Genomic DNA, 24,697 nt, shown 5'->3' with positions numbered 1-24,697 from the left:
TTTTGTCTTGGTAAATTACCTTTTTGTTTATGGTGTTATGTGACCAATATGATGTATTTAATGGTCATATCACAATAATGTAGGTTACCAGGTGTTGTAAAAATTGATATTTTAATATTTTTTTAAATATTTTATTAAATTATTTTATTATAATTTTAATATTTTAATATGGATATTCAAAGCTTCCATTGTTAAAGCTGCAGCGGTTAGCTGTGATAACCCTCTAACACCATGGTGGACACCGGTGGTCAGGGAAGCTGACTGAAGGAGCCCTTCTGAGATATGATATCTCGGAGGGCTCCTGAGGCAGTTGCGAGGTACCGAGAGGCCTGAAGGGTGGCAGCTTCTGCTGTGGGGGAGGCAAAGCAGTGGGTGTAGGAGTACGGAGTAACCATGGAGAAGGACTTTCGGTCAGCACCAAGGTGCTTCTGGCAGACCATGAGGCACCTCAGGAGAGGAAAGCTGGGAACTATCCAAGCAGTCTACAGTAACAATGGGACTCTGACTTCAACTAAAGAGGTAATCAGGCATTGGAAGGAACACTTTGAGGAACTCCTTTATTAGACTGGAGCACCCTCTATCGTGGAGGCTGAGGAAGCTGATGGAGGATTATCATCGTTCCCCTGGTGAAAGTCAGTGAGGTAGTCAAACAACTCCACAGTGGCAAATCCCCGGGAGTTGAGATCCATCCAGAAATGCTGAAGGCTCCATGTGTGGAGGAATTATCTTGGATGAGACGTCCCTTCAACATTGCATTGAGGTGTTGGACAGTGACTAAGGAGTGGCAAACAGGTGGTGGTCCCCATATTTAAAACGGGGGACCAGAGTGTGTGCGAATTACAGGGGCATCACACTACTCAGCCTCCCTGGTAAAGTCTACTGCAGGGTGCTGGAAAGGAGGGTTCAGCCAATAGTCGAACCTCTAATTGAAGAGGAACAATGCGGGTTCTGTTCTGGTCGTGTAACAATGACCAGCTCTTCAGTCTCACAAGGACCCTGGAGGGGGCCTGGGAGTGTGCCGTCCAGTCATGCGTTTTGTGGACTTGAAGGTGTATGATTGGGTACCCCGGGAGATGCTGCGGGAGTATGGTGTGAGGGGGTCCCTCACACCATACTTGCCCCATGTGAAGGAGTTCAAGTACCTTGGGGTCTTGTTCACAAGTGATTAGGACAATGGAGCATGAGATTGGCTGGAGAATCTGCACAGCAGGGGTGGTATTGCATTTGCTCTACTGTACTGTTGTGATGAAAATGGAGCTGAGCCAAAAGGCAAAGCTCTCGATCTACTGGTCAGTCTTCATTCCTGCTATCACCTACGGTCATGAGGATTGGGTCATGACCGAAAGAACTAGATTGAGTACAAGTGTCTGAAATGGGCTTCCTTAGACATAGGGTGAGAAGCTCGGCCAGCCGTGAGGAGCTCTGAGTAGAGCCGCTCCTCCTTCGCATTGAAGCTGAGGTGGTTTGGGCATCTGGTAAGGATGCCTCCTGGGTGCCTCCCTACGGAGGTGTTCCAGGCACATCCAGCTGGGAGGAGACCTCGGAGAAGACCCAGGACTAGGTGGAGAGATTATATCTCCACACATTGTTTCTGCCAGTTCCATTAGAAATTAACTGCTGTTAAAATGAAAAGTTTTTTTTTCTTTTTTTTTTGCAGAATATGCCATAATTTACATCAATTTCGGAATTTACTCCACTGATGAAGTACTGTGCATGAATTTTAGATGTGTGCATCAGAACCCACAAGAACTAAATTGGTTTTATTTTGGGATCAAGAAATCATTGCTGCTCTGAGATTGAAATGTAATTTAAATCACTTCATGAAACTGCAATACAGGTTCTATTTATACAGTTTCAGTCGACCTGAACTGAGTTTGGAAGTAATTTCAACATAAATTGTTCAATTAACTTTAACACAGCATAAAAATGAAATTAACATGCAACTAAATTATTCCATCAAGTAATTGTTGAGGAAACGCCCATAAAGACCTTGTAATGTCGAATACATGTGCAGTGATCCTTAAAGGCAATTTTTTATAGATAGTGTGTTGTCTTGCATGATTTCTAATGATGTACACACTTTTGTTTTGTTGTTTGATCATTAATTTGGAGTTTTTATCTTTTGAAAGAAAAAAGAGGCAAATTAGTATGAGAACAAGCGGAATATTTGTCATGATTTATAACAAATACCTGAACAGAATGTGGTTTCAGTACAATTTAGTTTAAAAATCATAACTTGAGCTGCATGTTGGCATATCGCTTGCTTGTCAAACAGCGGCATCTGCAGGACAGGAAAGGTAATGGCAGGTGTCAACCTTTTTGGGGGACGTGGGCAAAAAAAAAAAATAAAATAAAAAATGGTGGAAGTCTTTATCGTAGACATGATCGACAGATTTTCCTTTGGACGAGAGTGCAGTATGTGCCGTTCATCCATCCAGAGCTATAACTGTTTTCTAACACGAAATTGACACTAAATTCTGACCAGATCCCTCTGTCAGAATTTCATCAAAATCAATTTTATAGATAAAACTGAAATATCCAGTTCTTTGGACAGCATATAAGAAGCCATTGCGTGGATTATCTCGAAATATGCTATATTATTAATTTTCCGGACAGAAAAAAAAAATCTGTCGATGTTATATGGACATTTACTGCCCCCTACTGGCTGACCGATCGACAGTCGGATTCACCTGGTTTAGGGGCGAAAATGGACGTTTATTTGGTTTAAAAATATTTTACATTTAGTGAATTAACACCCGTTGAGCTGGGAAAGGGTGCCAGACAAATGCTGCGTTCAAAACACTCAGAACATCGGAGATTTCGATCTCTAGCTCGAGGAAAAATCCCTTGAACGCTCAGTCGGGCCGGAATTTTCATTCGGGAACTCGCGAGGAAATGAACAACCAGAGGATTCCGAGTTGACGTCATTAATGTTGAAAATGGATCTTCAAAATAAAATTTTAACAAGAAATTGCTGCTATATTAAATATATTCACATTCTGTGTACAGGTAGCAGCACCACACATCAGCAAAAGCATCTTTGACGATTTAATTTAGTGCAAACGATAGCGTTAACCTAGCTGTACCGTGAATGCTGTCTTGGGTAATCTCATGAACGAACTTTTTTCCAAAAGAAGGGATGTATTTTTAATGTCTGGTCTTTTCGAGCTTCTCCGCCAGTGCGTTATTCGTTTTGCCTTCATATCCTTTACGTATCCTCTGTCATTCGGCCAACGAAGCAGCGTGTCTGATTGGTGGAGATGAGATTCTTTTGTCGTGTTGTCCAATCAACGCCGTTGTTTGAGGTCGCTGCTTTAATATGGGCTCCTCCCTCTCCAGGCTGGAGTTGGGATTGACAGGGAGAGGTCTCCTTTGCGTTTACTCGTTAATTGGCAGCAGTCTCAAACCCTGTTTTCGGACTAAAACCCAGAATAAGAGCGCTTGGATTAAAAGTGTGTAAATAACCGTTCACGGTTGGATTTAGCAGTTAACAAAGTTTTTGGACGGCTCGTAAATACAGTGAGTATTCCCGTGTCTTTGCTCTGGGCTGAAGTGGCTTTGTTATCAACAGGTGCTAGTTAGCTGCTAATGTTAGCCTGATAAGGCGTTTTGTTAAAGTGTAACGATCATTTATTTGACAAAGTCCTTCTAGATCGACAGTGTGTTATATGTTTGTGCCACAACAAGGCACTTTTTTTCGACTGAAAACTAAGGGAGCTTAAAAAGTTCGTTGTAAAGTGGTGAAACTGGCTAACTAAAACAGTCGGTGCTGCTATAGCTGTCAGTCAGACCTGTCAGATAGACACAAAACAGTTCAACACTTGTTTTACAGAATAAACATTGCGTTACAGTTCAACAGTTAAATGTTTCAGTGATATGAGCAGGAGGGAAGACGGCATTTAGAAGTTGAGACGGTTTTTGTAATTTTGACTAAGTGTACCATCACAGTGGAGTTGAAATGAAACTCTCATGTGGTGTAGATTTTCAGATTTAATTTGCAGGGTTTAACAAAAAATATCACAGGGTCCATGACCCAGCATAAACCTGTCTGGAGTTATTGTTTCTGTGGCTGTGATTGAAGAAACCGTGTGACTTTGATCTGTTGTACAAGCTGTCACAGCTTAATGGTGAAAATACCCCCCCCAAAAAAACAAAAAAACAGGCATCTAAAGGGCACCTTTACAATTTGAGCATTGTGCATATAAAGGAGAAATACAGAGGATGTGAGCCTTCCTTCTTGTTCTGTTGATGTTTCTTCGTATTCTGTTTGAGTGAGTTGGTGCTCGCTGACCCTCTTACTAAACATGCCCTTTTAGCTTCATGTTTGTTTTAAGATACATTGAGTAGATTAATTCTTATTAGTAGTAGTGTTGAAATAATAATAACAACAACAATAATTGTTAATAATGAATATATCTTCTGGCTTATCAATGACTAGTAGCTTTCACCCATTTCGTAAAGTAGAATGATACGTTTTGGCATTCACTGATACTGGAATTCACTGTGATTTGATCCTGAAAAATGGTGGTCAAGGTCAGTGACATACAGCGTACATTTACTGGAAAAACGCTTGTGATGTCACCCATAGGTTTTCTGTACAGCATTTTTGAAGCAGAAACAGTGCAGCTCTGGGTGTCACCATATTAGCAGTGCTTCCTCTGCCTAACTCAATCCATCAATGAGTAAAGAGGTGGAGCATGTGCATATCCACGCATGAATCATGACCTGGGTGAGACAAATGAAGCTTTAACACTAACCCCCACCCCACCCCCATCTTAGTGACCATAGGGTCATTCCATCTAATATAACCTTACGGAGTGGCTATACGCCCAACCTTTGGTTCAGTAAAGTAAATATGCGAGCATATACGCCCAACCACAACCGATCAATGAGCGCGCTTGTAAGCTCACTTCCGGTTTCAACGCGGGGGTGGGGGGGGTAAAACCGGATATTTTTCACCGGCTGTGGGAGGGTTCGCACCCCACGGAAGGGCTGTGATCTAAAGCGGTTCTGTTTGGCTTATCACACCCAGGGAACTGTGTCAAACTAACACCATCTTACAGCCAACAAGCAGCAATTTGTTCAAAAACTGTTTCGTCGTTGTTAACAGGCTTCCGTTCAAAATGCTTATGAAGTTTGTCTGTTTTGATCCATTGCGGTCTTTTCGCAGTAATTAAAGATGACACCGTTAAATGTGTCAAACATATGCCACAATAGAGCCTTAAAAAGTGGTGTAAAAACGTAGTTTAGATGCACAAAACATGTCAAATATACGATCACGGTTGGGTGATTAAAATAAGACATTATATTTATCTGCTCAATGGTTGGGCGTGTAATGTTCAATGTATGACTTATCTGCCCAACGGTTGGGCATATAGCCTTTGCCATAATCTTATACAGTTCACCCAATGTGTTAAACCTCACCCCCTCAGATTTGGGTGGAATTTGGTATATAGGTAGTCTTTGGGTCAAGTCTAATGTTCAAATTTGAGCTTAATTGGAGCAACGGTTGCTGAGATATGGGGCGGCACAGTCTTGGTTGAACCCCTTTGTGATATTGTGGGATTTGACCACGTCTGGAGACAGCCTGCCAGTTTGCAACAGAAACACAGCATCAGTTCACACGGAAAGATGGTGTACTGTTTTGTTTTCAACTGCAATGACCGAAGCTGTTGCAAAAAGTGGAGTTTTTTCGGTTTCCAGTGGAGAAGGGAAGATGAGGCAAATGACAGAGGTTGTGTCCGTACATTTAGCGAGGTTTAATGTGAATAATGATAATGGGGCTGTCCCCGGAAGTACAATTTTTGTATCTTATGCTCTTTCATTTAACCCTTTATCGCCCACCCTCCAGTGAGACTACAGTACTCAGTTGGCCTTTTCTTTTTTTCACTTTTTTTTTTTTTTGCCAAAAAGGGTGCAGCTTCTGAAAATCAAATGACCATAACTCAGCAATCAATGGTCTACTTTTCAAAAGCAAGGTATCTTTGGATTTTACATAAGGAATCTAATTTGGAATCTTTATTTGATCTTCTGAGAATATTTAGGCATTCTGACCTTTTGACCTACTTGGCTCCATGTGTTCTGTATAACATTAAAAAACTGAGGGCAATTTTTTTTCAAGCAATTTCAAATAGAAGTTAGCATACTCGCACCTGAAAAGTTCATTGTATGTGGTTTCTTCATATAAGATGCATTTGATACCTGTACCAGTGTGACTTCACACATTCCTGAAGGAAGGGATAAAATTCATAAAACAGCTACCAAAGTTACAAAAAGTGTGTTATTTCACAGATGTATGTGGTGGTCAGTACAAGAATAAGTGCAGTTTTATAAATCTGTGTTACCATGAGGAAGATTTTGGCCTGCTAGCAGAATGGAATTTCTTTGCAACCTCACATGGTAAGACTGCCTGTGATGGAATGGGTGGCACTGTCAAAAGACAAGGACAAGTCTACAGTGCTTGACTCAACAGCATATTGTGATCACAGAATCACTGAGTACTGTGAACACAATACGAGGTCTGTTAGAAAAGTAACGGACCTTTTTATTTTTTGCAAAAACTATATGGATTTGAATCATGTGTGATTGCATCAGCCAAGCTTGAACCTTCGTGCGCATACGTGAGTTTTTTTCACACCTGTCGGTTGCATCATTTGCCTGTGAGCACGCCTTGTGGGAGATGTGGTCCAGCCCCCTCGTCGGATTTCATTGTCAGGAAATTGGCTGATCGACTGCCACTTTGCTTCATCAAAATTTTTTCAGAAAGTGTGAGAGACAGCCAAGTGGAAACCAATTGGAAAATTCAGATGGTTTCGGTTAAGATCTTATGGGGATCACACAGATTAAGGACAATTACAACTGGATTAAATACGGCCCACAGCGGCGGATGGCGCGCCGTGCACCGAGCGGCAATCGACAGGCTCAAACAACCAGATCATTTCCAAAGTGAATGCTTTGTTGATCTGGGACGTCGTCTGACAATGGCAATGGCAAGACAGCTGGACATAGCACTTTTTCGGCACATTCCACTGTTACAGGAGTTTTTGTAATGGAAAGAGGAGCGGAGAAATTCGCCACGGAGCCGCTCATGGCGCGGGACGAAAGCACCTCCGTGTTGGTCTCACAGGACAAGCCCTAACATGCCCAGCTCTTGCACCATTCGGAAAATTCAGACGGCTTTCGGTGGCTTTTCAGTCGTGTGACTATCTGAGAAATTGTGGACGAGCTGGACATGCCACAACATGTCCTGTGAGGCTTCATCATGGCGTTGCTTTTTGTTCTGTGCTCTGCGCCTCCGTCCCTACGCGCGAATTCCTCTGCATGTCTTTTCATGACAAAAAACTCCTGTAACAGTGGAATGTGCCGTTCATTTCCAAAGTAAACGCGTTGTTGATCCGGGACGTCATCTGACTACCACAGAAATGACAGAAGAGTTTGACATCAGCACTTTTTCGACATGAAAAGACGTGCGGAGGAATTCGCGCGTCCCTAACCCTAACATTTCATTGCCCAACAAAGGATGATCAGTGTTGGACTCCAGAAACGGATATACAGTGTGTTTATAAGATAGATAGATTTTATTGTCATTACAACAAGCGCAATGAAATTATCTTCACACCCAGTCACCTCAGATGTAAATACAGCAGTTAATCCACAATTATTACTAGTTGAACATACTAATGGAACACATCAGAATTAAAACAACATACATATACATTGGATTGTTTATGTATGTTAAACTTTAAGACAGTCGATCATCGGAATTGAGGCAATGTGCGTGTGGGGTGGCCACAGCAGTGTCCCGCACAGCCGCGAGCTCGGGGGGATACGGAAAGCTGCAGCAGCTGAGCCACGCTGCCTCCTGGAGGGGGAAAGGAGTGGTGGTGCGGAGGCCGGGGTAGTGTGTGTGTGTGTGTGTGTGTGTGTGTGTGGGGGGGGGGAGTAATTTTGTCAGCACACATGGCCAAAACCTACATTTCATATCATTGTGCCTGAAGAGGTGGCGGGCCGATGCATGAGCTTGGCCAGTATCATGTCGGAATGCCAAATTCAAGAAAATGTTTAATTTCATCACAAATAAAAAAAAAAAAAAACGCAAATAACTCACCTGATTGTGTCTTTTTGTCCCCTCATTCATTAAATTAACCACGTAATTTAATTTCCGTAGGCATTTAACCAACTTTCTTCAAAAAAGGGAGTGGACTGATGTTTGGCCTTGGACCCTCCATCGAGCAAATACGGTGTGTGTGTGTGTGTGCGCGTGTGTCTCTTTATATATAGACACACATGCATGTTTATCGTCTACACTCTTAGCTGTTATTGCGGTGAGGAACACAAGCAAGAAACAGATGTTGTTACCATATATGCTTAATTGAGGGCTTTTTTGAAAGTAAAGGACCATGGACATGCATGTGCTTTGGAACATCTGGAATTTATAAAAATCTGGTACATATACATCAGATGCCTGTCTGTATATGTTTAATAAAAAGAAATGTAGGTTCCAGGAATTTGGTCATAAGTAAAGTTTTACTTTGTTGTAAATGTGTGTGTTGTTTGTTTGGGTATCAGCTGTTATTCTTGATCCCCCCCAAGTAAAATTACTTGATCCTATGACCACAAAGAAGTGTTTTGTTTTGTTTTTTTTCTTTCCCTGTCAACATAATGTCACATTTGTGCTTTTATTGCACCATATGTGCTTGTCATTGCTTAATTTCTGTTGTTGGAAGAGAGCTTATAAATAGATGTGAGGAGGGAAGAGGAAGCACGTTATCTGATATTATCAGTCAAAATTTGTTGTCAGGAACACCACTGACTGTGAAATCAGCCCTCAGTGACTTATTCTTCCCCTTCAGTGTCACTGGCTGGCTGCTTTGATCAGTGCTATTATTATGTGGCTGCGACACTACGCATGGTCTGATTGGCTGATTTCCAGTCTGACATGACAGTTTGTCCAGAACGTGTATTACATTCGTTACAAACCAGAAAGCTAAACACATGATTAGAAAACCAAGTCGGACTTGAACGTACTCCATAAATATCTAAACGGCATCGAAAAAAACGCACAAATTGAAAGCTTACCAGCTAACGACCAGACCATCTGTTAGCGAAGAGGTCTGACTATGAGCCAACAGCAGCTTTCATATTTGGGTGATAACATCAGTTTAATGCACCAATCCATATTTATTTCATATTTCACTTCTGATCCTGATACCTGAATTTGGATATCTGCCGATACAATACTTTTCTGATCTGATACCAGAGCTCTGTTTTCTTTAATATTATTATTATTATTATTATTATCATTATTGTTTATTTTATATGAGGATTTTCTTAAAAAGGAGACCTGAAAGTTCAGCTACAATTTGCCAGAAGGTGTACCTAAGATGAAAGCCTATAGTTGATGTTTTGGTGAAAGAATTAAGTAGAGCTGCAGCTATCGATTATTTTTGTAATGGAGTATTCTATCGATTATTCTGGCGAGTAATCGGATAAAAAGTACTTTTGCGTTTTTAAACAACATCAATAGTCCAGGGCTCTCCCTAAGCAATGGCACAATGTCCCTGTGCCAAAGTCTTGATGGGATGTGGCTTTCTGTTCTGTTTTTTTTCCCCCCCCCCCAACTTGTAAAATGTAACCATTTTGAGTTTTTTTTAAGTTACCGTGTTTGTGAAGCATTGTGTGTTGCCCAGAAAAAGTGAACACTTAGTGCAAATCTGAACAGCAGCCGGCTTCGACTGTGGGTACAGTCACTCACCACGTCGAGCAGACCGTGTTTTTTTTTATTTTTTTTTTATAATAGACAAACACACTGCTTTGCTTTAAATGTGTAGTAAGTCAGTTTCAGATGATCAGTGTGGACCCTATTTCTCTTAAAAGGCTTTATTTTACTCTGTGTCGCATTGGAGAGCGGTAGCTTTAAGGGCTAAATTATTAGCTGTTACATGGCCTGAGTGCATGCTCTAGTCTTCTGTTTTTCTGGGGACATTACAGTGCCACACACAGGCCTGGCATATGTACAACGTTTAAACGAAGCTTCGAGGCACAGAATTTGCCTCGATCATTTTTTTTGTAATCGAATTATTCGAGTAATCGTTTCACCCCTAGAATTAAGTACTTTTATTTTTATGGACTTTTATAGCCTGAAAGAGAAAAGACAGCACTGTCTGTCTCTTTCTCAATTTTCAATTTCAAAGGTGCTTTATTGACATGGGAAACATTACACTGTCAAAGCAAGTGTTAAGAGTTAAAATTAATTTGTCTCTGTTCCCCCCCCCCCCCGCCCCCCCCGTCTCTCTGCCTGTCTCTCCTTCTCAATTTCATTGGAGCTTTATTGACATGGGAGACATGTTTTCATTGTCAAAGCAAGTGTTAAGAGTAAAAATTAAGTCCTGTATCTTGCCGTTTTCCCACTGAACTTAGACACGAAGCCTTTCAACTGTAAAGTAAGCCGTAAATTTCTAAATGTATCACCAGCGACACTCGGGTGACAAACTCTGAATTAATATTGAAGGATTTTAATGGATATTTTTCCCTTTTAAGCAGACAGCATCTCTGTTCAGCTGTCCTCCTCATCTGCGCTCTAAGCTGGTATTTCAAAGCGTTTCACAGCCTCGGGACGTTGAAACGGCTAACTTTTCAGCCATAATTCATTTCATTTTTCGGAAAATCCATGCTCGACGAACAGACAATTTGAATCCGAGAGCCAGGCGGAAAACTTACCACTACCCTCAGCTTCGAACACTGCGGAAGAGAGCTCTCTCAAACAGCTTGGCTCCAGAAACCTCCCACCCTCACCTCCTCACCTTGGCAGCACACAAAGCAGAGAGCAGCAGCAGCTGAGAGGTTTCACAGTGGCTCTTCTCTGGTATCGGGAAAACGTCGCGGGTTGGGTTGGTATTTTCCGATATGTGAATTACGTCGGTATTGGAAGCCAATCCCGATATCGGATCGGTCGCCACCTTAGAATTATTAACCCCACTTGCTCTGTCTGTACGGGAAAATATCAGATTTCGGTGTGTTTTTGCACAGACCTCGTCACGTACAAAGCCGCAATTAACAGCTGAGCTGCGTATTAAGTCTGACGTACGCACACGCTCAGATCCAAATTCCCACTCTCTCAAAGTAAAATCAAAAATTTTATTTCCATTGAAAGGAACACAAAGCGAAAGATGAAAAAAGGAACTTGCTACTCACCCAGTTGAAAAGATTTCCAAATACCGTATTTTCCGGACTATAAGTCGCACCGGAGTATAAGTCGCACCAGCCACTTTATCCATTATAAAGAAAAATAAACCATAAATAAGTCGCACCGGAGTATAAGTCGCACCAGCCACTTTATCCATTATAAAGAAAAATAAACCATAAATAAGTCGCACCGGAGTATAAGTCGCACCAGCCACTTTATCATTATAAAGAAAAATAAACCATAATAAGTTGCACTGGACTATAAGTCCCATGGACATACAGGTATGTTAACTTAACATGAAAAGTTCAGATGATAATATTGTGATGGCTACCGTTTTCAGATGCATATTTCACCAGTCGTAACTTACAATCTGCAGAGTATGATTTTCTTTTTGGTGGCATTTTTTCGGGCCTTCTCCGTTGTCTTGTTAAGTTATCAGTAACGTTGAAATTTTTATTTTTCTATGGTAGTCAGAAGTCGCAGGAACAGTCACACAAGCCTTGAGTGCCCTCTCATGAGCTGCATTCTACCTACAGATATGTTTGTATTTTGTGGACCACATTGCGAGCCGAACCATGCAGCGCCTACCTGCGCAGCTCATGACCACCCAGCATTGTCGATCCAGCTCCTTCCAAGTGCAGACGCTAATCCTCCGCCGTCGCTCAGTGCTCCCATGCAGCTCTCAGCGTCAACTCTGCTCACACTGATATCCAAGGGTTGAAGCTGTCTTGTTAGCCGTCCCGGAATAAACACCATGTTCGTCTGCTTCAAACGCTATTCACAATCTTCGACGCCAGCTCCTTCCAAGTGCACACACTAATCCTCCGCCGTCGCTCACCCGGTGCTCCCACGCAGCTCTCAGCGTCAACTTAAACACTCTGCTCACACTGATATCCAAGGGTTGAAGCTGTTTTGTTCGCCATGCCGGAATAACAGCAAGCACCGTATTTGTCAGCTTCACACGCTGTGGGTGAGGTGAGGAATACGCGTCCAACGTTCTGTTCTCTGATTGGTTATCGCGACCAGCGTGACTTATAGGACGGCCGCCATACTACAGTGTCCATGATGCATTGCATTTCCTTTTCTGGTGGCCATTTTAAAACATAGATCGACTCTGTCACGTAAAATTGTTTTGTTACAGTAAATTAATTGAGATCCTACCGGTATATTTTTCATTTATAAGTCGCACCGGAGTATAGGTCGCACCCCCGGCCAAAACATGTAAAAAAGTGCGACTTATAGTCCGGAAAATACGGTAAGTCTACAACATCAAAGCCCCCCCCCCCCCCACACACACACACACATACACATTCATCGCGAACGCACACACATGCATGACCGCACAACCACCAGCCAGTTGTTTAAAGGTCCACTAGTCCTCGCACAGATGGACAGCCAGAGAACATTCAAGTTTCACTACTCCTTAGGTACAGATGGCGGGCGAGAAAATGTTCAGGTCCACTTGCCCTCAGGTTGTGATCGCGTGTGCACATCACAACTTTTGTCATGATTGTGGCACGTTAGAGAGTCCGTTATCTCCTGAAAATCTTCTGAGTTTTTCCAATATGAGACATCTGCGTGTCTAGGAAGTCTTTAAAAACAGCGTGGTAGAGACGGTCCATGTCATGTTCACAGTTTCAGTAAACCAGCATGCTGAGTCACAAAAAGCCACAATTAGGATCCAAAATCCAACAGGCTCTGAGAAATTTAAGAGTTTTGGGGTGAACTCATCTCCTCTGTAAACCCAAGCCATCATTTAAAAAAAAAAAAGCTCCAAAGCTTGGTTATCGGACATAACCGCATTTGTTTCCCCCTGTCTGTCAGCCATCAGATGTTTCTGCTCATTCTAATATGCATGTCAACACGCTGAGAATTGCAGAGTGAGATGTTTTCCTGTTTTGAAAAAGTCGTCATCCACCTGATGTTGTGTATTATTTTTTTTTTTTTTTTCCAGTGTGCTCTGTTGTAGCTTGGCAACAGGTGTGTGTGTGTGTGTGTGCTCTACACCTGTATCATGTTATAATCTGTACAGAACAGTTTCTGAACTCTTACCTTGTGAAGCTGACCTTTCTGCTGTCATATGAGTGCATATTGCTATGGAAACAGGGTCATGGTTGACTATTCTACAGACGCGCACACATTCAGAGTTAGTTAAAGAAACAGAGGTGTGGACAGACTCACATGGGCCTCAGACCAGCAACACAAGTCCTCTGTTCTCAGGAATTCTGTCTCTGACCTCATTGTGACCAAAACCTAACACAAACTTAGTGTCAGAACAGGGGTGTGTGTGTGTGTGTGTGTGTACACACACACACCCACACACACAATTTTTGGGGGCGTGGGGGAGATGTGTGATGCTGCTACAAGGGCGATAGAGCATGGAACGTTGTACCAGAACTGACGGCAATAAAGGAAAACCATACAAACATGTGACCCTCACTGTTCAGATTAACTTTATTTACCCAGGTTAGTCCCATTGAGATCAAGATCTCTTTTGCAAGGGAGACCTGGGCAATTATAACGTTGCCAATTCACCTAAACTGCATGTCTTTAAATGTGGGAGGAAGCCGGAGAACTGGAAGGAAACCCACGCAAACACGTGGAAAACATGCAAACTCCACACATCTGGGAATAGATCCCATGACCTTGCTGTGAGGCAACAGTGCCAACCACTAAGCCACCATGTTGCCACCGTTAGAAGTTCTCAAGCTGTCATCAGTGCCATGGAAGGTGTGACCTCAGTCATTCTGCACTCACTCAACATACAGTGTCTTACCAAACATGGGAAAAAGGAATTTGAATGTAATTTCAAAATAATATATAGTCCAACATTAGTTCATTCATGTGAAATCAACAAATTTAGGGGAAAAATTTTTTCCAACTCAACATTTTAGATTTCCTTGAAACTTAAAGCTGTACGGCCTTTCAGACTTCACAAAACTGACAAATTTAGTTTCTACTGAAATCCACACATTTATAATGTCTATTTTTGTAACAGGTTGCAAAATTCCAGCTCCTTTTTAATGAACTGAACATATTTATCTGGGGGGAATACCATGGCGGAGTTTTCAATAGAATTTTTGGCCACTGAGTCCCACTGCCTCACACAAGCACTGAATTCAGTAGAGCTGCTAATTCAGTACACAGAGCTGCTAATTTTAGGAGCTTCACTAGTGTGCTGCAGTGTGCTAACAAGGTGCTGTGACAAATGATGCCATGAAAGCAAAGCGTGTCTATAAGATCATATAGTTTTAGATTTGCAAAAGGCAACATTAACAAAGCAAATCCACAATGCTGGTCTTTTGAAATGAAACGGGTATTGGATAAATGGACTGCATTTATATAGCGCTTTTCCATCTGCATCAGACACTCAAAGCGCTTTACAATTATGCCTCACATTCACCCCGATGTCAGGGTGCTGCCATACAAGGCGTTCACTACACACCGGGAGCAATAGGGGATTAAGGACCTTGCCCAAGGGGCCTTAGTGATATTCCAGTCAGGCGGGGATTTGAACCAAGAATCTTCTGGTCTCAAGCCCAACACCTTAACCACTAGACCATCACCTCCCCAATTATATTTTTGGATCTAATTATTCTTTTTATACATTCAGAATTTGCTGGAAATTTCTTAAAATGAAGCCGAATAAAATAAAGATTTATAGTGTTTTTTTTTTTTTTTATCTATTGAGCCACAACGTGAGCCAATTTAAATATGATGCACGATTTATATTTCATTATTTTAGTTCATGTAATGTTATATCTTAGTCATAAATAATGTTAAATTCATATGGGATGGATGTACCATTTGCTGCTGTTTTTAAAAAACATCTACACACTCTTTAATGTGAGCAGCAGAGAGCTGTGTCAGACACAGAGACAGAGAGTGCATGTAAACTTCTTCATTAATGTCTTAACTGGGTTACAGCTCTTGTCAATCACATCAGATTAATTTACTCTGCAGCTTTTATTTATTTACTGAGTAGATGCGTGATGTGTAATGTAATGCCATCATCTTAAATGTGCAGTGATTAAACACAAACATGATTCAATATGCTTATGCTTTTAGATTCCTCGTTCGTGAGGAAATTTTTTCTATTTTTTTTTTTTTTTTTTTTTTAACCATGTTGAGCATCACACCTAAGCAAACATTTCAGTGGGAATTTGGATTATGTGCCGTCCCCTCCCTGTCCCACCATTCCTCTGACTGGTACAGAAAGGTACAGCCTTTTTTAAGGGTGTATGCGTGCGCGTGCTGCTGAAGATGAGGTTTGGGTCTGCTTTTGCTCCCCAGTGACATTCACAATCCACACACTACAAAACTCACAATTTCTCTTCCATTCTGTAATGAGGACTCTTAACCCAACTTGGCTCTTGCTCTTTAATAGGGTTAAGCTTTATTTTAGTCACAGTTGAAATCAGGACTGAAACTATTTCGTCTGTTAATTTACAAATGCAGGGGTTGGAAACGGGCAGCTAGCAAAGCTTTAGACATATAGTGTTGAAAAATTCCAGTGATCAGTAACACTCCAGATAGTCTTCTGGCATATGTCAATCCTCACCTTTACATGTCATTATATCTTACATGATACTGTGGTTTTTGTCTGTGAGTGAGGGAAACAGATTTCCTGCCACCCATGGATCCACTCAACAGTATGAATGCAACACTTTTGTTTTTGTTCCCATTTGTCCTGAATTTGGATTTAAAAAACACAAAGAAAAAAAAATATTTATTCTCTGCCCACAAAAGCATATTTCTGCCAAATTTAAATTGTTACTTTATCCCTGCCAAGGTAATTTATTTAACCAGGAGGATCCCAATAAAATACAACATCTCTTCTGTTACAGAGATCTGTTCAAGATGGGCAACAGAAAAATCTGAAAGATTTAAATGCAGACTAACAAAAAAGAGACATGGAAATGTAAGGGAATAAATTAATTATATGGACAATAAAAGCATGGTGGAGACAATTACATTATTCTATTAAAACTGATTGTTTTCGTTATGTTTCTATTAATATTTCAGCAACAGAATTCTACACACGCACGCTCTATTCAGACTTCCTGAAACTACAGATTTTTAGCTCTCAATTCCAACTTGTCATGATGTGTCACTCTCAGCCAGTCCAAGAAGCCAGACAAGATCACATACAACCACTGGCAATAATTATGGAATCACCGGCCTTGGAGAATGTTCATTCAGTTGTTTAATTTTGTGAAAAAAAGCAGATCACAGACATGACACAAAACTAAAGTCATTTCAAATGGCAACTTTCTGGCTTTAAGAAACACTATAAGAAATGAGGAAAAAAAATTGTGGCAGTCAGTAACGGTTACTTTTTTAGACCAAGCAGAGGGGAAAAAAAATATGGACTCACTCAATTCTGAGGAATAAATTATGGAATCACCCTGTAAATTTTCATCCCCAAAACTAACACCTGCATCAAATCAGATCTGCTCGTTAGTCTGCATCTAAAAAGGAGTGATCACACCTTGGAGAGCTGTTGCACCAAGTGGACTGACATGAATCATGGCTCCAACACGAGAGATGTCAATTGAAACAAAGGAGAGGATTATCAAACTCTTAAAAGAGGTTAAATCGTCACGCAATGTTGCAAAAGATGTTGGTTGTTCACAGTCAGCTGTGTCTAAACTCTGGACCAAATACAAACAACATGGGAAGGTTGTTAAAGGCAAACATACTGGTAGACCAAGGAAGACATCAAAGCATCAAGACAGAAAACTTAAAGCAATATGTCTCAAAAATCGAAAATGCACAACAAAACAAATGAGGAACGAATGGGAGGAAACTGGAGTCAACGTCTGTGACCGAACTATAAGAAACCGCCTAAAGGAAATGGGATTTACATACAGAAAAGCTAAACGAAAGCCATCATTAACACCTAAACAGAAAAAAACAAGGTTACAATGGGCTAAGGAAAAGCAATCGTGGACTGTGGATGACTGGATGAAGGTCATATTCAGTGATGAATCTCGAATCTGCATTGGGCAAGGTGATGATGCTGGAACTTTTGTTTGGTGCCGTTCCAATGAGATTTATAAAGATGACTGCCTGAAGAGAACATGTAAATTTCCACAGTCATTGATGATATGGGGCTGCATGTCAGGTAAAGGCACTGGGGAGATGGCTGTCATTACATCATCAATAAATGCACAAGTTTACGTTAATATTTTGGACACTTTTCTTATCCCATCAATTGAAAGGATGTTTGGGGATGATGAAATCATTTTTCAAGATGATAATGCATCTTGCCATAGAGCAAAAACTGTAAAAACATTCCTTGCAAAAAGACACATATGGTCAATGTATGGGCTGCAAATAGTCCGGATCTTAATCCAATTGAAAATCTTTGGTGGAAGTTGAAGAAAATGGTCCATGACAAGGCTCCAACCTGCAAAGCTGATCTGGCAACAGCAATCAAAAGTTGGAGCCAGATTGATGAAGAGTACTGTTTGTCACTCATTAAGTCCATGCCTCAGAGACTGCAAGCTGTTATAAAAGCCAGAGGTGGTGCAACAAAATACTAGTGATGTGTTGGAGCGTTCTTTTGTTTTTCATGATTCCATAATTTTTTCCTCAGAATTGAGTGAGTCCATATTTTTTTTCCCTCTGCTTGGTCTAAAAAAGTAACCATTACTGACTGCCACAATTTTTTCCTGATTTCTTATAGTGTTTCTTAAAGCCAGAAAGTTGCCATTTGAAATGACTTTAGTTTTGTGTCATGTCTGTGATCTGCTTTTTTCTACAAAATTAAACAACTGAATGAACATCCTCCGAGGCCGATGATTCCATAATTTTTGCCTGGGGTTGTAGTACTGCATCTTCTGTGTCACTCTGTTCATAAGTGGTTCAGGCATGTGTCTTTCTGAGATTCTCAGTGGAACTGACTAATAAATACTCAGAAAATCAAAAAGAACTTACCCACCAATTTGTAAACACTTTCAGACTGATTCAAACAGAACCATGGAAACATGCACATGGAGTAATAACTTTACATTATTGGTTTTAGCAACTTAAACATTGTTTCAGTGACTGAGTTTCATTCATATGATGAGGTATTTGAAAATAAACATCAAGTTGAAATTGACAAATGTTCTAATTTTACAAATATATTCTTTTGCAATGTACAGATCGCTCCAGATGTGTGTGATCGAAACGGTTGCAGCTGGTATGCACGCACAGTGCAATAGGTTTGTTAAATCAAATTATTTTTCTTTGACAAAATTGACTCTTTCATTTCACCATTTCAAAATTCTCTCAGTTGGGCTTTTTCACAGTCAGTGTACACAAGAATGTGTTACTGGCACGAACAAATCATAGTGGTTACTTTGGTCAAGTTATTCATCCATATCTAACTGCTGACTGGGTACTTAAATGCCCAAAGTTTCAGACCTGTCAGATGTTTGCATATGAGCTCACAGATATGATCTGTTATACTTTCCGGAGAGGGCTTTTTTTTTTTTTAAACTAAGATAATTGTTGTGTAAATTATACAGACTAAGATTAGTGTAATTTACCAATATATACTATCTACTAAAAACAGTTGATGGTAAGTATGTACTCAGAGTATACAACTGCTATTGTGTTTCTGCATTGTCAAATAATGGACTATAAGCATTTCCGGAGAGGACCATTTTTGACAGTGAGTTACACCCCAGTATTTAAGACATTTGAGCGAATTAGGTACACATCCTTTTGTAGCATCACAGATGGTGATTACCTCTTTCAAACAAACATTATTCACATAACACTGATGCTTGAGTTTGACATGCACTCGGGACATTTTTGACAGACATTTTATTTTTGAGTGGTTTCCCCACTGGGCAAGGATCCTAGGAGTTAGAATGTTATAGCTACAGTAAGCTTTGATGGGGAAATTAGTCCATTTAGTGTTTACCTACTGAAAAAAATAATAGTTCTGGCAGCCCATCAAAATTAGACACCATGGAAATGACAGATATATTGGTAAAAACTGGTCTAACAAGAGTTCTGCTGGTAAACACATGCAGATATCAAACCAAATGACCATTGCTGCTGATAGACCAGTAGTAGTTATCATGTATGGCAAACTAAACTTTGTTTGGTCATTTCCACCTTGTAATTAAATCAAACGTTATCTTTAAAATCCACTTATGTACCCTGATTGTCGAATAGCCCACCTCTAAATCTGAGGCCATGGTTCTCAGCAGGAAACCGATGGATTGCCTACTCTCGGTAGGGAATGCGGTCTCGAACTCGGGCTCTTGTTCACGAGTGAGGGACAATGAAGGGCGAGATTGGCTGGGGAATCGGCGCAGGAGGTGTGGTATTGCATTTGCTAAACTGTACTATCGTGAAGACAAGGGAGCTAAGCCAAACGGCGAGGCCCTTGATCTACTGGTCAACCTTCATTCCTACTCACACCTATGGTTATGAGGGTTGGGTCATGACCGAAAGAACTAGCTTGTGGGTACAAACGGCCGAAATGGTCTCCCTTAGGAGGGTGGCTGGTGTCTCCTTTAGAGATGAGGTGAGAAGCTCAGTCATCTGTGGGGAGCCCAGAGTAGAGCTGCTGCTCCTTTGAGTTGAAAGGAGCCATTATCCTCCAAGAAAACCTAGTTCCCTAATCATCACTTCCCTACCGCTCTTTGTCCAGATCAGTAACCAGAGCAATAACGATTTAAAAATTTTAAAAAATTCAGATTTAGTGGGGAAAAAAATAGAACAGTTGAAGTGAGCTCAGTGATTACCGATCAGCTAGCATAAGCTAACACAGGCTGCTGCTAAAGGCTAGGCTAATGTTAAAAACTGAGTCTTCTGTGGCGCACCAAACGTCATGTTTTATTTTCATATTATTCAGGCACCTTAGACAAACTTGTAGATGCTCCGTTGGACACACTGGGTCTGTGTAATATGTCAAGATGTGGAGAATGTCTGAGTGTGGTTGTCCGCTTCGGCTGTCCCCATGCAGTGATGCAGGCTCACCGGCATGGCAGTCGAGTTCTGTAGAAAGCTCCTCCTCCCAGCTGGTTTACCTCCAACACAGACTCTGCTGGCGCTCATGCTTTTTGCTGTTATTCTTCTGTTTAGCTCTTGCAGACTGAGTGCTGACTTTTTTGGGGGGAACACACATCTTCGCAAACATGGTGACTTTCGGACGTTGTTCAGCAACTGGAACAAAAATGTGATATAGAAACTCCGCCTCCTTTGGATGCTCAGAAGTGGTAAAATGCCGCGTCTGTCTTGTCCAATGTGGAAGGTCCTTCGCACATCGGATTCTGACGTCTGCTGCCTTCTGTGAAAGCTCTGACAATGAACTTTAATTTAAGTGGACAACAGGCTGTTTAATGTGTCATCATGCTGCTGTCAGCTGAGGTCCCGTTAGATAATGTAATAAGCCCAGTCATGTCAAATCACTTCTAAAAAAAACATGTGACTACACCCTAGAAAAAGATGCATGAAGGAAAGCCATAGTCAAAGTGCTATGGATACAGCAAAATGATTGACATCCAAATTAATTTCCATTATATAATTTTTTTTCTGTGGCCTGGCTGGGGTACTCATTGGCCTGGCGGTCTGTCAGGCTTGTAATACTGTAGGGGAAATGCTAGACTCCCCACCCCCATTAGTGGAATTTTGTTCCTTGGGCTGTCTGGAATTCCTCATCATTGCTTCATGGGATCTTTGCTGTGCACATTTGTGTGTGCATGTGCTTGCCCATCCACAGTCCTGCGGGTAAGAGATAACATATCAAACATGTTGCCGGTACTGTGGCTCTGTAAGATAAGGCAGCCATCCATCTCACCTGTTTACTTTTACCTCTCGTCTCTCTTACTGTCTGTCGATCTTTGTTCCTCCCTTTACATGTCATTTGACCCTACCACCTCCCTCTGCAGACTGTGTGTGAGGGAGAGTGTGTGTCAGGCAGCAGGACCACCCAGCTGCAGACCGCACTGTTTCCAGGGCCATGCATTGAAAAAATGGGAACTTTCACCAGGTTGACTTTGAAATGTCCTGACAGAGAAAATGGCTGTGTTTTGACTGTCATACCATTAATTTGATTGTTTTTTTTCACTGTTCCTCCTTAGTGAACAGCCTTTTAGGATGTTTTAGTATTTTCTTAAATGTAAGATGTCACATTGATATTTGATGCCTCTAGCTCCTTAGAGTCCACTTTTGTTTGACAAGTGTGAGTGCTCTCTGTAGTAGTAGTGTCCAGTCACAGTTCACTTGAAGAAGTCATCTTTGGTTCAGTTGGACTCAGGTGCCCTGATATCAGACGTCATATCAACAGTGCGACTATTCCACTGAATTATGACAAAGTGGTAAGCTCCATTGGGCTCAGAAGAAGCCCACTCTCAAAAAGAAAAGGTCACAGTTCATTGACTGACCACTTGAGGTTGGCAAGCAGGTTCCCTTTTAAGTCCATGTTACAATGTTCCAACTTTAGAGCAGGAAGTTGTGGATTTCTATGACAACTGTACGGGTCAGGGGGTGGGGGTTGAACTAATTAATTCATTTTTTTCTACTTTCTTAATTTAAGATGTTTTTAAGCCACAAGTGTATGTATAATTGGGGCGTGCTTTCAGTAACAGCAGCTGAGCCGAGCACTTCAAACGCTTTAGCTCAGAGGCCTTTACCTCAGAGGCCCTTTGGTGCAGTTGTCAAGGGCAGTGTCTGTTGTTTTGATTATTTTTTGACAAATACCTGTAATAATACTGTTGTGTGGTGAAATGTCTACCCTAATCATCTAAGACATGCTTGCTGCAATATTCATACAGACTGAAATTCTCATGATTGAACGATGCAATGCTAACGCCATTAGGATTTTCAACAGCTGTCAGTATCTTCATCCTTTAAGTACCATTAATGCACAAATAATGAGAAAATAAGTGGCTCTTAACTTTTCATGCCCACACCAACTGTTAGGGGAACCACTGCAGTCTCCAAAAATATGATTTTAATAAACACCCAAACCCATGTTAGCCTGTTGGCTTAGCTGGTTTGAATTTGAAGAGAGGGTCTGTGTTGACACATCTTTGGCACTACTCAACAGAGCCACCCAGGCTCCACCTCTTCATCCATTTATGGGTTTGTCATGATGTAGCCAGTCAGCACTCCCCTGCCACTGTGGCGATGCCCAGATATGGGCTTCATATCAGCTGCTTCGGGTCTTTATAGAAAACCTATGGGTGATGTCACACAGGCTTTGTCCAGTGTGTGTGTGTGTGTATGTATGTGTATATATTATCATTTCTCACCTTATTGACGAGCAGGGATTTTTGTCAGCAAGCAGCGCAGCAAACTACTCGATTGGTTACTCTCTGTAAAAAATCTTGCCATGCATGCAGTATATAGTCAGATGAGAGAGGTTTTATTTTGGGAGCTGGGGTAAAGTAAATATTGCCAGAGTTTCTCAGTGATTTTTGTCTCATCTGAATGTGCCGCTTGCGCACTGAATCAGAATTGAATTTATTGCCAAGTAAGTAAGAAAAAGAAAAAAATGACCACTTGTGTAAGAAGTAAAAGTCAAATTTTAAAATAGGAAAAACTGTATTCACTGTTAAATAAATATAACGTAACCAATCAAGCAAAAGCATGTGATTGGTGTATAGTACCTTTCATTGCAGGGATATCCAACCTGTACTTTGTGGGATGGGGGAGGCAGAGTAAATGGGGTTCTCTGGCATTATTTATTAGTCTAACTGTAAATGGAAAGAAGCTGTTTTTATGTCTTGAGGTTTTGGTCCTTATGGACCTCGGCCACCTGCCAGAGGGGAGGGTGACAAAAACATTGTGACCTCGGTTGGAGGGATCAACCACAATCTTCTTTGCTTGCCTCAGGGCCCTGAGGGTGTATAGGTCCTGTAGGGATGGCAGAATACAGTCAGTCACTTTCGCTGCTGCATGGATAATACACTGCAGTCTGCTCCTGTCCTTAGCAGTGGCAGCAGCGTATCAGACGGTGATGGAAGAGGAGATGATGGACTCGATGATGCCAGTGTAGAAGTTCACCGTCATTGTTTTTGGCAGGTTGAACTTCCTCAGCTGCCGCAGAAAGTATGCTTTGGACTTGGTGATATGGCACAAAATATAATCATGACACGCCTCAACCCTCAGAAGTCCAAAACCTGTTCCACAATGAAGTCCCATCATCCATTTCTCCTTTCAGGCTGCTGAGCATACCCTCATATGGTTTTGTGTCCATAGTTGCATTCATCTGTTCTTAATACCCTTGGAACCTTGGTTTCCACCGTCTTAGGATGATCCTTGAAGCTGTAATTATGCCCATTACTGAAAAGGTCTACTTTGAGGTATATGCCATCTGGGACTCCTCTCCTAACAATGATGTGGATTCAAAGGAAGTCTACAGTCATACCATCCACTTAGACTATCCAGCACTTTAGTCCAGAATAGTCTAAATTGAAGGCATTCCCAGTTGTTTGTTTATATATAGTCCCACAAACACACACACTTGTATAAAGTGGTACTCCAAGACTTACTTCAAATTCGGAAGGTCTATTAACATCACATATATTTAAAATGGATTTTTGCCAAAGATGATGAAACTGAATCACTTTATTTATCCTTTCACTGTGCGTGCTCTGTGCGAGCATTTGTGCAGCCTGCGGGGTCTCGGCCTTTCTTAGATTCAAATAGATAAGGTCAAAGGGGGGGAAAAAAAAAAGGTTGGGAACTCCTGGTCTAAGACATACTGTATTAACGCAGCAATGACGTCTGCCAGCAGTGAGACCAGTTCCGTGATTTGACTTTTTTTTTCTCCCTGCAGGTATCATGCCGCCGTGCTTAACAAGCTACTTTCCTACACCATCCCTGTTATATTGAAGCAAATATACAATAAGCAGTACAGACACACTTAAGGTGCTCCCTGTGTGCAAAGGATGACAACCTCCCATCTGAATGGCCATGTTGCTGGGGAGGGCGGAGGAGGAGGAGAGGAAGAGTTCAGGGGGGGACAGCAGCACCGAGAAATGGCAGTCGACTGTCCTGGAGAGCTCGGGAGTCGAACACTGTCCGTCCGACGGTCTGCACAGCTTGAGAGAATACGACAACACCAGGCATGTGACACATGCATACAGATACACATTACTTGTTTACATGCAACTGCAGCACAATGAATGTCATTTATTTCTAAATTACATTTACAAACAATAACTGATTTTATTACAGTCTACAACTGTAATCTTGCAGCAGCTCTTTATTAGAGAGGAGATATTGTAAACAAAATGCATGCTTCATGTGACCTAAGTGTGTCCTCTTAAATCATTAAATCATAATGTCTACTCTTAGTTTTAACCTTTGATATGACAAATGAAGACACCAGGGCCCGGTTTCATAAAGCAGTCTAATCTTGTTTAGTGGACTAAACTCAGTCCACTCATGTTTTGATGTTAGTTGTTGCATAAAGCGCTTAGTCGGTTAAAGTTTCACATTACCTGACTGCAGTTCTAGCCTGGTACAGAGGAGGCTAATCTTATTTTAGTTACCAAA

At 41.4% G+C, this 24,697-nt stretch overlaps 1 protein-coding gene across 1 annotated transcript in view; it reads left to right on the top strand.

Annotated features, from left to right (window-relative positions):
* The first annotated feature begins 3,351 nt into the window (after positions 1–3,351).
* LOC117501219 (MAGUK p55 subfamily member 5-A-like) overlaps positions 3,352–24,697 on the top strand; it is a 37,142-nt gene continuing 15,796 nt past the window's right edge. Inside the window, exons 1-2 of the mRNA XM_034160079.1 lie at positions 3,352–3,519; positions 23,976–24,264. Coding sequence (XP_034015970.1) covers positions 24,088–24,264 — 177 coding nt within the window. The 5' untranslated portion in view covers positions 3,352–3,519; positions 23,976–24,087. The remainder of the gene's footprint in view (positions 3,520–23,975; positions 24,265–24,697) is intronic.

Source organism: Thalassophryne amazonica, chromosome 19, assembly GCF_902500255.1.
Source record: "Thalassophryne amazonica chromosome 19, fThaAma1.1, whole genome shotgun sequence".
In the NCBI taxonomy this organism is placed as follows: domain Eukaryota; kingdom Metazoa; phylum Chordata; class Actinopteri; order Batrachoidiformes; family Batrachoididae; genus Thalassophryne; species Thalassophryne amazonica.
Note: the sequence above shows the minus strand (reverse complement) of the source record. Positions and strands in the feature narration are given on the sequence as shown.